This window comes from Rhea pennata, chromosome Z (assembly GCF_028389875.1).
Source record: "Rhea pennata isolate bPtePen1 chromosome Z, bPtePen1.pri, whole genome shotgun sequence".
Taxonomy (NCBI): Eukaryota; Metazoa; Chordata; class Aves; order Rheiformes; family Rheidae; genus Rhea; species Rhea pennata.
The window spans coordinates 26,582,188-26,596,181 of NC_084702.1; the positions used below are offsets into that span (position 1 = coordinate 26,582,188).

Consider the following 13,994-nt stretch of genomic DNA (forward strand, 5'->3'; position numbering starts at 1 on the left):
TGTTACTTCTCAACTCATCTTTTGCAAACACAGGTAAGTAATTTTCTATCTAAAGCAATCTTTTTCACAACTGACATCCAGGGAAGCCTAGGGCATATCCTTAAGGCGTATCTTATCTAAAGGCATATCTTTATTCTTATTTATAGCCTAAAATTTTCACGTAACTATGAACTGTCTGACCTGCCTGCTTGTTGTCAATGTGTTTTGTACAGCTGTTCTTCATGATTTTCCCCAAAGGAAACTTAGTTACGTACCAGATGTGTTGACCTCAGAACTGGGAGGGCTAATGATTTCAGTATGTTCAGAAAGCCAAAAATCAGTTTATTATTCTGTCTTAAAAGTATGTTGTTTATCTCAGGCCAACACAGGTATCAATGATAAAAATCAGAGTGAATCTATCTCTTCAGTAACTTTTGTGAAGACTGAATTGCCCTTATAATTAGGTAAGTGTACTTACTACTTAGCAGAGTCTGAGAGCTGGTATTCCCTCCGTCTGTCATAGCACTCTTGAATTCCTGGATCTTCCCAGAGCTTCTTGATTGCTTCAACTTGGTTTCTTTCCAGCACTGTCACTTTATCCACTTCTACTTCTCTGATCATACGAGCATTATCCTAGTCAATTAAATGATTACATTATTGTGAAAAAGGTTTACTAACAGTAAGCATGCAGAATACTATTATAATCATTCCCATATATAAGCTTAAGCATCAAAAAGAAACCTAGGAGAACAGAAGTGATGACTGTAATCCTTGAATGCATTTAATTTTTCAAGTCAAATGATACTGATATTTTAACCAAATTAGTCTTGCTTACTGTTACCCTGATGTGATTTCTTTTTTTGGGGGGGAGAGTTCTGCACAGTAAAGGAAGAGCTCTAAAATTACCATTTTTAAACTCGCCATATTTTAAACCCAAGTTGTAACAATAATAATTTTTCTAAATGTCTATTAATTATAGCTACTTTAGCTTCTGCTTTATTCTGAAACAAAGTTTTTGTAAACAATCACCAGGCAGGCATCAAATTTCTCAGGCGTCTTCTGCTTATTGCCTGTCTCATTGAGATACAGCCAACTTACTCTGTGGAAAGAAACAATTTTCTTTGCTCTTTGCTGATAGGTGTCCAAGAGCTACCACAAGACAAATATATGTTTTGCCATTAAGAAGGGAAACAAAGGAATCTATCATGTCCTCTACAACTATTCAGCTAGTTGTTATGTAACGATATTTGAGAGTACCTTTGGAACTCTGGAAAAGTATTGCTCCAAAATGCATTTAATTTTGAGATAAATTAATTTATTTAGTTCTTGAAATATAACAGATTGGTTACTATGAATTCAGTTTGCTAATGCTTTTGCCAGCACATTGCTAAATATCATCGAGATTTGTATTTATATCTTCTTTAAAAGTGAAATAAGATTTTTTTCCCTCCCTCATATTTTAGCTTGAACAGCAACAGTAAGATCACATCAGATCTATTTTGGATCTGGGGTCCTAATTAGAAAAATCTGAACACTAGTAGACCTGTTTATCTACTAGTTCAAAATTAGATGGACATTAGATAGGATTCTTAAAAGGTTCCATATCTTCAATTATTGTGGAGAACCACAAACCTATGCAACACAAAGCTTAATACCTCAAAATCAACTTCTCCATGCTTAGTTCAAATTCATTTTAAATATTGTAGGTCTATAAAATGTTCTGAAAATACTTTTCTCCTGAGTTTTCATATTAAGATTTACAGTACCGTCAAAATGCATAGGCAAATTTTCCCTGATTAGAATTATCTTTAATTTTACAACTGTTCTGTTATACAAAAGTTAGGAACTATTTTTATTATATGCACAGATCTTCTAAAAACTTCTAACATAACTATTATAATTTCAATTCTTACACTGTGAGTAGTTACTCAGCCTAAAATAGTTTAAAACATAATATGCTATAAATACTCGTTAGTATTTCTTTCTGCTCCTTTGCAGATGTGGTAATCTATAATAATTTTTACCTTACACCGTGTAATTATGTTAACAAGACAGGTAATATTTTTGATTTAATAGATTTTCCTATTCCTTATTTACTACATCAGAAGATATCAGGACTGATCTAGAACAACAGGGAACAAGCTCAACTTGTGACCTGTATCTGATTGAGGCACTGGGTATAAGACATGATACAAAGGACCTGGCATTCCAGCAATAGGTTATGCCCATGTTTCCAATCTTATCTGGTGAAATACAAGTGTAGAATAATACAGAATGTACAGATTACAAATAACTTTTTCTTCAGTTTGCTTAAGTCGCAGAACTGATACTCTTTTCTAAAGCTATAGCAGAAAATTAATCTTAGTGTTAATTTTTAACATCCAGTGTTAAGAGAAGGCTGTGGAAAACACTATTTAAATGACGCCTTTAGGAGGAATAATGACTAACTACTTGTTATTGTTGTGTTGGACACACAGCAGAGGAATACTCAGATATTCATTTAAGAGATGCTTGCAGTATTTTCTTTTTTTTTTTACCTAAAATAAACACGTTATTGTTTACATAATTGCACTGAATTTATTCAACACTTCTAAGATTTCAATAAAGACTTCTCTATTTACTATGGTTTTCAATAAGGAATTTTTTTTTGCATATATAAGTGAAAATCTGATACAACAGTGGCAAATTGTTCTACTTGTAATTTTTCAAATTATTTTCATGTTAGCTTTAAGATGAAAGCCATCTAAGGGGGAGGGGAGAGATGCATCAACTTCTTTTGTGGAGGAAATTTCTACTTGACCTGCCCATTAGAAAAGCATTTTGACTGGGGCTTAATTCAACACACAAACTTTGCAGGTGTTTAAGAGAGCTTCATATAGTTGCAGCTGCAAAATCAACCCTAGTACAAGCTCCTTATGAAAAGAAAGATTTCATAATTGTCTACAACTGCAAACCTCAGTCACCTTACCTGGCCAAGTGTCACTGTGATACAAAAAAGTCCTTTTTGGAAAATAATTCATATTAATTTTTTTCATTTTGTAGCATTTAATCAATAGAGCTCAACATTGACATTGTCCCTCTCTCATCAAAAAGAACAGATCAAATGAAAAATTACTTAAAGCACTATGTGATTTTAGCATCATTCTATTGGCAGGTATTCTTCATGCACAGTAAACAAGCCCATTAAAAATGACTATTAAAAAATGCTTCTGAATTGTGGGCAGATAATGTGACAAAAAAAGCTAGATACAGGAAACTTGAGTTTTCTTAAAATGCAGTCATGAAGATAAATGAGTGATCTTCAGAGACAATATGCTATAATCCTGCCAGGAACTGAAAGAGAAGGGGATTAGATTTGAAATATACTCTAAGGGTTTTAGAAGAAGCAGAAAATCCTTCAAATCCAGCACTTAAAGGGTCCTGCAGCTTCTTTTCAGGGTCACATCAGCATTTCCAACTAAATGGCGGGAGCACGGTGTGGGTGGAAGGGAGAAGGAATGAGAACTTAGTACTAATAGCAAATATTCCTCGTAACAACCACAGCCATGCAAGTTATTTCAGCCTCTGACTACAGTAATGATTGAAGCAAATTATTTTTCTACATAACTGTGGGGAACTGGATGGTTGGTTGTACATCTATTTTCAAGTAACTTTGAATAAAATAAAGCATATCAGCAAATAAACTATAAAAGTATAAATGTCTGACAGTCAAAGTCAACACAAATATTTGCTGTAACTGAACTGAAAAATTTGCAAAATTAAGTAAACTCCACAAATTCTCTAAATTCAGCTCTTTTTTGAGGATAATAAGAAACAGTTCTGACTGATCGATAATTAAGACTTTTTTATTTTTTAAAAAAGTCTTACATCTATTGGATTGAAGGATTTTTTTGTTGTTACTGATTACAACCCTTTGAAGGCCGATAAAATGCATTGCCCTTTCCCCCTCTGATTAAACTCTGTAAAAGGTAATGGAATCATGGTAGGTTACACAAGGCTTATGGGGTTTGTATTATTTTTCTGCAGAATCCCATAACAAGGAATTCTAGAAAAGGGTTATTAAATCTTGCCAACACTTAGTAATAATCTACATTTATATTTCAACGAGTATATTTTGATTTTGCCAACAACATATCATGAAAACAGTTTTAAGTATCATGAAACTTTTTATAATAGAATTTTAGCAGAAAGCAGTTATGAATGTTTCAAATGGACAGGGTCATATTTTAAAACTTTCTACGGCAACTTCAAGTGCACTAGAAATTTAATTTTCATTTTTCTCAAAACAAGAGTGGAAGCTGATGGAATTCTCACCTACCACTAAGAACTTAGAGCAAGAACCATCATGAAAATATACAGTATTGTAATACTAGAGTAGTAAGTAAGTGCTCTAGTGAAAGAACAGAAAGGACTTATTAATATGAGAAGAAAACAAAATAAAAAATACCTACAATCATTACAGACCAAACCAAGGAACAAAGAAGCGGAAATGCAAACCAGCACAAGCACACGTTAACAACGTCAATTATTGGCACAGTGTTTTTTAAAAAATTAAACACAAGCAACAAATAAGTTCCAGAATTCATTCTTAATAAAAATATGTATAGCATCTTGTGCTCTCTTTAAACATGGTAAAAGGAGGAACAGCAGAAGCAGCATTAAAAGTGCTGTAAGATTTTTTTTAATTCAAAACTCCTATTATGAAGCTATCTTATTTCAAGATTTTTTTTTTTTTTTAACCAGAGCTCTGCTTTTAGATAGTATGGTACAGATAGAAAGAAGAAGAGAGATGATAAAAAAAGGTAATTAATTCTGAGTACATCAGACATATAAGAATATACTAGTCCTATTAAAAAAAGCAGTCTCTGTGATCCTGAAAAGAAAAAGGATCATGTATGACAAAGAGGAAAAGTATTTATTTGGCAAGTAAATACATTCAAAACATGTATTTAAGCTGCTTAAAATATTAAAAATATATTACCATTTAAAAATCTATTACACTGGTTTACAGTGGCAAATATAATTCTGGAATTAAAGGCCAACAGACACAAGGGATGCTTTAGGATTCAATCATAAATTTATTTTCATCAAAAAGATGTATTAGAGAGAAATAAAATAATCAGGAATGTTCTAGAATATTCCTTTTCTTTCACTTCACACAGTAATAGCACTGGGTAAAATCAGCTTTCTCACCTTTTGCAGAACTGCCAAGAAACTATGTATGAATGTATATAATGCTAAATTCAGGTTTTAGTAAGGACAAATCTTTGCTGGACAAGATATGGATAATACCACAAGCAGCAACTGTCACATTTTAAATGGAGGAATATATTTTATCTCAAAAACTGTTGCATGTAATGCATAGCACTGATTATTTCTGCAAAGCTGTGTTTGGAGAATCTGAATTTCAACACTTGGAAAAAATGGTTTCATTTAATCCTTTGCAGCTATGTCCTATCTCTTGGGAAACTGAATGTTAAATCTAACACAAAAAAAAGGCTTTATGTATTACTTACTTAATGAAGAGTTTTGTATTTCCAAAGCCTGAATTTCTTTACAAATTTATTTCTTCACCTATACCTAGATTATTATTACTCCTTTAAATAGCTTTCTATGAAGCTCAGTCTGATATAGAGCCATAACTACTGAGTAAAGTGTTCCCTATTTACTAAACACCTACTGGTAAAGGCAGAAAATATTCATTAAAAAAGTACTACGAGAACAAATGAAGTTCCTATTTTACTAAGCATTTACATCTTACGTCCTTTGCACCTATAATCATACCTTAGATCCTGATTCACTGGCTGGACAAAACAAACTATAAAATACTTTGTAAAAGTAATACTACCGTGTGAAACACCTCATTTTTTACAGGAAGTAGCGTATCACAGGAAGGGACACTAATGGTTATTCAGTGTTGGAAGGTAACGAAAAAACACAAGGAAGGGTGTAAATTGATTCAATAAAAAATATTTATCAACAGATAAATATCTGTTGGTACAATATCTAGGTACAATGGGAGATTTAAATTAGCATGCTCTGTGAATAAGAAGCATACGTCCACTTACAAACAGCACATATTGTGTCACATTTCATATTTAGTTTTACAGGGCTATTGAAATACAAATTATCCCTCACTACAGAATATACAGAAATATGCATTAATTAAGTTCTTGCCTCCTTTTCATACTATTGCTAAACCCCCAGATTGAACCTTCTTCCAGTATGATTCATTCTGGAAGTCCTCATGTTTTGCTACAACCATGTTTGCATTCCTTTTCATCGCATTTTTAAAACAGTCCCATCAGATAATCTGACATATTGAATAAGATGCATTTTGTTTTTAAAGAAAGAAAATGAGAATGTATAAAATGGAAAAGAAAAAAATCTAAGATTTTATAATTCAGTATGATTGGGATGCGAGGCTACTGTTCCCAGGCCATATATAGTTTCAGCAGAAGTTTTTAACAAATAATACTTTAAGTTTTACTATGAAGTTACATAAAGTGGTCTTTCTTTTTGGTTAAAAAAATTATTTGGAATGAAACCAAATAGAAACACAAATGCTTAATGTAATCAACCTCAGTACTAGTACATCAAGTTCTGCTGAATTACAAGCAGTGTAAAATATAGCTCCTCAGATTTTTATCCAAGCCTGCTATCCTCCTATCTCAACTTATATTTTTGGATGGATGAATGGATGGAACTTGGATGAATGCAAAATCCAAGCAAACTTGGATGAACACACTGAGAGACCTGTAAGTATAACTACACAATCACCTATGATTGCTTTATCTAATTGGGTAGAGGAACTAAGCATAAACAAACTAGCTTAGAACTACGGAAAATTAAGCTAACAGAAATGGCTGTGCTGTACATCATAAAATACATAGACTACTGCACTTACCAATAACTCTTTGTAACTATCAGCGGGAAAAGAAAGAAGGTAAGTACTCTCAGGTAAGTCCAAAAGTACATGAGGGTTTCTTTCTGTTTTTAAGTGAAAGAACATTATGAAAGAGGAAAATTAAAAGAGATGAAAAGATCAAGGGGCTTTGAGACTCAAACACTTGGAGTTAGGACAATATATTCTTAAGATAACCATATTTTGCTTGTTTTGCAGTTTCTCATTTTTCAGCTTTAATAAAGCACTGTTTTATGCATATGAAAAGGCACCTTGCTGTAGTATGGATAACTGGATAAGAAATGTAAGCTCAACTGAAGAATACATTTTTGCAATTTAAAAATAATGAGCTGATATCATCTTGGTCCTGCCCCAACCACAAACTGTTTATCACAAGTCTTGATTATGTCTTTCCTGCAGAGCCTATTTGGCCTGCACCTATAGGCTGGAGTAGGCCTGTGCTGTCAGTTTTGCATCATTGTTATTACTAGCCCATCTCCCATCTGTGGTAGCAGAGGCACTGGTAAAGAGTACACCAGATGATAGCACTAAGCAAAGCCACAGCCAAACAACACAATAAAAGTACCATCACAAACGACCACCTAGAACTCAATGAGCAATGGGAAATTTTTGGCAAAGAGTCAAATTTTATACAGCTTAATTGATTATCTTTGAAAGAACAAGAAACACAAGATGTCTGTTTTCATCTTCACAAAATGAAACAATTTATAGTTAATCTTTAAGTGTATTTGCCTTTTGTTAAAATACGTGTTTAAGTATGCATGCATATGTATGTAAGTATTACAATCTACTTCTTCAAACATTAGAGTTGTTTCTGCAGCCATACATACATATGGACTAAAATGTAAATGAACATACAGAAATACATGCATATTTCAGTACGTGCATATTTCATTTGTGACTTCCAAACCTCAGATTTCCATCATTTCAAGTTCCGTTTCCAGGGGAAACGGAGAGGGGGAAAGAATCAGTATAACATCTGCAGATACAATCAAGTGACATTTTGTATTTCTTTCTTAGTTGGTTCATTTTTCTACTCTATAGTAACCAGAGACCATTGTTTGGCACACTGCAAAAATATTTGGGTCACAGCTCAATTTAATGATTTCCATTCAAGATGGTGGTTTTACTCTTTTATGCTTTTTTTGTTTTGTTTTCTTTCGTAAGTATCCACCACCTTCACTGAGGGATGGTTTTAGAAAACTGTTCAAGAGTGCGATGTATATTTTTTGCCTTACTTACTTACCATAGTATGTTTAAAAAGAGGGGGGATTGACTTGTTATAGCAGTCAGTAGAAGCCATATATTGACATGGAAGAGATGTACTACACTTTTTAACTTTCTTCTGAAGATAGAAGAGGCTAGAGGGACAGAGTGCTCTTTTAAGAATTAAAATGTCTCTCATAAAGCAGAATTTTCTAACGGTCTCTTAATCCAAGTAGCGTTCTTTATATACATTAGGATGTGTATGATTTGTGGTAACTTGTCATCTTTGTAGAAAATGTGTGCTAGAGACAGAGTATGACTGCAGACTTGCAAACGGAACATTGCTTCCTGTTAATGTAAAGGATCATCAAAATCGCATTTGTAAGATTAAACACAAACTTCACTTCCAACCTGCAAGTAATGCTATCAAGCTCACCACCAGCACTCACAGCAGGAAATAGAAGATGGTAGTTGCTGGTGACTCCCTTTTGAAGGCATCTTTCCATCTGCCACCATGGGTACCTAGCATCAGTATTCCCAGCATCAGCAGTAACTGAGAGACTCCAATGGACCATCTGCCCATGCCACTTCTCTGTGTGGATATTAACAAGTTTCCTGAAAACTTCTTTTGAATGCAAAGATGGCAGCAAGAAATTCTGCAAACAGTGATCTGGGACTTGAAGTGAATCACAAGCTAAATATGAATTAGAAATAGCATTTTGCAAGAAAACAAAAGGCAAGTGTGCACATTACAGTAGATTTAGCACAACAAAGCCACATGTGACATACTACTGTTGGTTCTCAGTGCACAATTCAAGAATGAGGTGGAGTATCGGAGTGTCCAAAGGACAAAATTATATTAGCAATTAACAGAAACTTAGGAAACATAGAGCTAGGTTATATAAACCAAATACTAGAACAGACAATAACTGTCCATTTTTAATGGAATATCAGCTAGTAATAGTCCTTCCTAGACGATTCATAGTTTTCAGATCTGATAACTTACGGTCCATCTAGGCAAGAAGTTACAGTATTCCTTTAACCTGTGATAACTGGAATTTGAGAGGTCAAGAACTTGCCTTTTTTGTCTCATGTCTTTGGACAGCAACACCAATATTCCTGGAAACAAGCTGAGGCTACACAGGCAAAAAGAAAACCTTTACAGAGGCAGGACTATTAAAACAGGTGCAAGTAAATATATACCTAAAATAACACACATCTTTTAGTTTGGCTTTGTTTCTTAGTTTAAAAGCACTGAAACAAAGGTAAGCTTCTAGTCATCTTTCTAGGAAGCAAAAACAAGAAAATTCTTGCTACATTCTGCCCATGTGGGTATGTTCCAGTGTAATTACTAATCATACTTTTCTGAGGACAGATATATCATCAGTTGTCTGGTCTCCTTGTGCCAAATTTCTTTTCTTTGGTGTCTACTGTGAAACTCACATCTTTATATTGACAATTTGGGGGAACATTCCTGTCATAGAAACAAAACTTTCCATCTGCCATGCTAAGAACAATGAATTATTCTCAATTCTTTCATCTTTTCAATATATGTATTTAACATAAATATTGGCAACGTGGTAGCAATAGCAATCTTGGTACAAAAAGAGATTTTTTTGAAAAGGAGTATAGACTAAACCACCTTCTAACTGGAAGCAATGTTCTTGAAGCAAACCAGGACCAGTTATTAGGTAAGGCTGTACTAAATCCAGTACTTCATTTAAGAAAAATCCTGCTAATTATTGGAAGTTGAGAATATAGAAAATAATTCTATGATATTGACATGATATTGAAGTGTGTTCCTGGGCATCCAGACACATCTGCACAACATGGAATACTGAAATATATATATATGATATATTGAAAAGCATTTGAGAAATTCCATCCCTGTTTTCTAATGGAGGGGGACAGTGTTAGGAATTTTACATAAATACTACACTAGGACTGTGGGGTCTATGCTTATGCTCTTAATAAAGAGATCAGCACATTTTTGCTAACCTAAAATAACTGGAACTCCCAGTAAATCACAGAATTTAAAATATACTAGGGAAAGGTTTTTAATGAGTGTTCTTTTAAACACTCATTTTTTCCCTCTCACAGAGGCAAGACAGAATGGTTTATTGTATTTACTTAAGCCTGACCTCCTATCACAGAAAACAACAGTAATCATTTAATTGCTTACACCCATAATTTCGGTGTGAAGAGATGAGATGTCAGATCTTTATATATACTAATTTTATATAAATGCCTAAAAGTGACAGAAATGCCATTAGTGAGATCAAAGCTGTTCAATTTGCTCTTTCATTCTAGTACAGATTTCTCTAGCTATTCCTTTCTCTTGGCTTCTTGAAAACAAAAAGTCTATTGCTCCTTCAAGTGCCTACAAAACATGGGCTGGTCTCCTCTGAGCTTCTCTACAGTGAACCAAACTGACTGCATTTCCAGAGTCACTGTACTAAAACGGTATGTTTTACATCCTCAGATCAATCTTTTTTGAACTTCAGGGTTAACAGCAAAACTGAAAGAAAGTTTTCAGTAGCAGTAGCACCACGACTATTTAGCAAGATAATACCTTCTCTCTGCTCCTCAGCTTTCCCTGATTACACATTCAACAGTGAGGTTCTTTCTCTTGCTTAAGATATACAAAAAAGCCGTATTTAACTGATTATCTAATCTCTAATTTCTTTTTGAAATAGAGTCAGCTCAACATTCTTTATTCCTAAAAACAGCCTATCATATTTGCCAAAGTTAAAGCAAATTGAGTAAACTCATTTTATAAAATATTTCATGTTATTCAGTGCAACCTCATTATTTATAACTCTAGAAGTCTGAACACTTGCCAGAAAACATAGCAAAGAGGTTTTTGCAGCCTACCACTCTTTAGCCTTAGATATGTCCATTTATAATTAGCATTTTCCTGCCTGTCTTTTAATCAGCTAATCTAGTCTAATCCGTTAGGTCTATTTAAGGGATTGCATGCCATGCTTCTCCACAGAGAACTGTTTACTTATTTTAATCATCTATGGGGTTTCAGAAATACAGATGACTCAATGCAATTCCCCAGTCCACCTTAAGGAATCCAATTTCTGCTTATTCTTCCTCATTTTCTGATCTGTTTAGCACTACAAACAATAATACTAAAATACTGTTACAAGGATATTTCCTCTCTTCCACAAACAGCGAACACTAGCAAACTGACATGAAAGATTTTCCTTGAGATTTCAAGAAGAAATCTGACTAAACATCAGTTAATTATATTTGAACCTAACTGAATTGCTAGCAATTTCTGAAACTGATCTGCCATTGATATAGATGTGCCTTGTTGGACAGAAATGATTGGGAAGTTATTGGATTATCAGAAAGAGAAATAAGCAAAAGTCATTCATCTGATAATGCCATTTTTCCAAAGGCTTGCAGCTTTTACATGAAAAAGAAAGAATAAGTATAAACTGTATTTAAATATGAAAACATACCATCCAATATCATTGTATTTTCACAGGTAAAACTGGTAAGTTGGTAAGTTACCTGTTAATATTACTTATTAATATTGCACGTCAATGTTTGAAATGTTTACTCCATACTCTTTACCCCCCACAAACTCTTCTGATCTCCCAGATAGTCTATTTTCTCTTTTCCAATCAGTCTCCTTCCTCTGATCTTGAGTATATTATCACAGAGAATATCAAGAAAATTTATTTGAGGTTCAGGAAAATTTATCAACATTTCTATAAGAAACATTGTTACTCCTAATTGAAGTGGTCATTCTGATTACCTAGCTCTGTAACATAGACCAACTTTGGATACAGAATTTAGTCCAGCAAATCCCATACATAGCTTCTGATTTATTTATATTGTGAAAAAAAGGCAACCAAGTTCAATGTGAAAGATTTCAAGGAATTTCTCTCCGTAACAGCTCTGGGAACACAAACACTAATGAGACCTGTGACTCTGGCCTCTACAGAGGTGTGGGTTTGGTGCTCTCCCCATGGTAGGGCACAAGTGCACTCTCCGTTGCACATCCCTTTTCTAGTATTCTCTTACCACCAACTTTTCCTTCACCAAGATACTTGTAACAACGCTTCCTCCCAAAACATTCCAGAACCTGATTTCCTTTGCACTTCATAGTACAGTAGGCTCATAAATGTCAATGGGCTTAAAAGTTAACAGGGGATGAAGAAAGGCAGCCATACAATCAGATCACAGCATACTTCTTACTTAAGAAGCCAGACTTAATACTTACAAAAATTATTTTTGTCTTACAAAACAATAAAGAAGTCTTGTGAATTAGTCACAGTTCATTAAAAAGATTGCTACAAGGAGAAAAAGTATGCTTTTGTAAAAACATGATTCACTTTTATATGTGTTCAAATCAGGGAGAACATTTCTGTGCGTGATTCTGACATTGTTTAAGTTGGTTTGTACTTCTGTCAGTTGGTTTCCATTACTGACTGCAATGAATCTTTCCAATTTGTAGTGGCTACTTGATTTTCAAGAGGGAAATGCAAGAATAAAGTTATTTGGAGATGCAATATGTGTAGATTCCTGAAAGGAAGAAAGCAAATTCATCGTAAAATGTGATTAGAGAAGATTCATCTCAAATCAAAACAAAGCAAAAATCGTAGCAGTTGGCTAAGAATGGGAAATTCATCCATGCCTTAGTTTCCTTCCTTGGAAGTCATGAGATTCACAGATCCAAAAGCCTTCAGCTCTGTTCTGTGCAGCCATGCATGTAGAACAAACTTTTAGTTCAGCAGAAGTGGGAGTCCTGTTGATACAGAATACTTGAAGGTTTCTTCAGCTGGGGAAGAGTTTCAATTAGTGAATTTGCAGTCCACAAGCAAAACAAATGAAGCCCAAGTATTATGATGAAAGAAAAGGATCTTCTGGCAAAGCAACATACGCAACAACCAGTCGAAGCAAACAAGTTTGCAAGCAGAACTTGGATACATTTTCTTATTTCTAAAATGTACAGATATAAAACCCTGGAATTTTCATAATGACATCTGGCCAGGAGAGGAAGAAAGTGAAATAGTTATTTGCAGATGTGGCTAATATATACCTAAGAGTTACTGGGGTCACAAAGAAGTTCTCCCATCAATTGAAGACAATGGAAGGTTTTGGTTTGGTGGAAGTTTACTAGATTTCCCTAAATAAAGTATATATGTTTCCACCTGTTATGTACCAAAGCTCTGAAGGAACAAACACTGACACTGTCATTTAAGTTTCATCTTCTCTACCTGTGCAGTTCTAGCCACTAGCCATTAGAAAACACAAATTATTCTTCTTTCTTGCATTCTAGACGATAAAAACACAGAGGAAGTTACACAGTGAGTAAGTATAAACAACAATTCTGAATATTTAGAGTATGGCCAAATGTCAAGAACTGAACTGAAATCAGTCTTCTTATGTTCCTGCTCTATGCTTATACTCCAGTGTATACAGGGCCAGCAGGAAACCAGATGTAATGACTTACACATTATGACAGAATTTGGAGGATCTCAAAAGAAAAAATGACCATCTTTCCCACAGCCTCCCCACATATATTCGTGAGAAAGCAAGATCTACCACTTATCTCTTCTCAAATAGCTCTAGACAAATTCTGACCTATAACCATCTGAACTACCATGACTGCTGACAAACAAAGCCCTTCTTGGAAAAAATGTGCTTTCTTGAAATTCGATTGTCAGTTGGTCTCTATACACAGTTTCCAGTTCCTGCTGAACACCTCTCATTACTTCTGACACTACAAAATCTGACCTAAATGAATAAAATACATGCCAATACACATCATATTGGTAGGCACCTTGAATCAAATCACATGTATCATACTTAAGAGATGTATCTCTTACACATCTGACTTAATAATAAAAAAATAGGTCATTTT

The 13,994-nt window shown here is 34.2% G+C and overlaps 1 protein-coding gene across 3 annotated transcripts in view; it reads right to left on the reverse strand.

Annotated features, from left to right (window-relative positions):
- LOC134153237 (guanine nucleotide-binding protein subunit alpha-14) overlaps positions 1-13,994 on the reverse strand; it is an 88,334-nt gene that overhangs the window by 10,304 nt on the left and 64,036 nt on the right. For all 3 annotated transcript variants that reach the window (XM_062599243.1, XM_062599241.1, XM_062599244.1), the window contains exon 3: positions 458-612. In XM_062599243.1, coding sequence (XP_062455227.1) covers positions 458-612 — 155 coding nt within the window. The remainder of the gene's footprint in view (positions 1-457; positions 613-13,994) is intronic.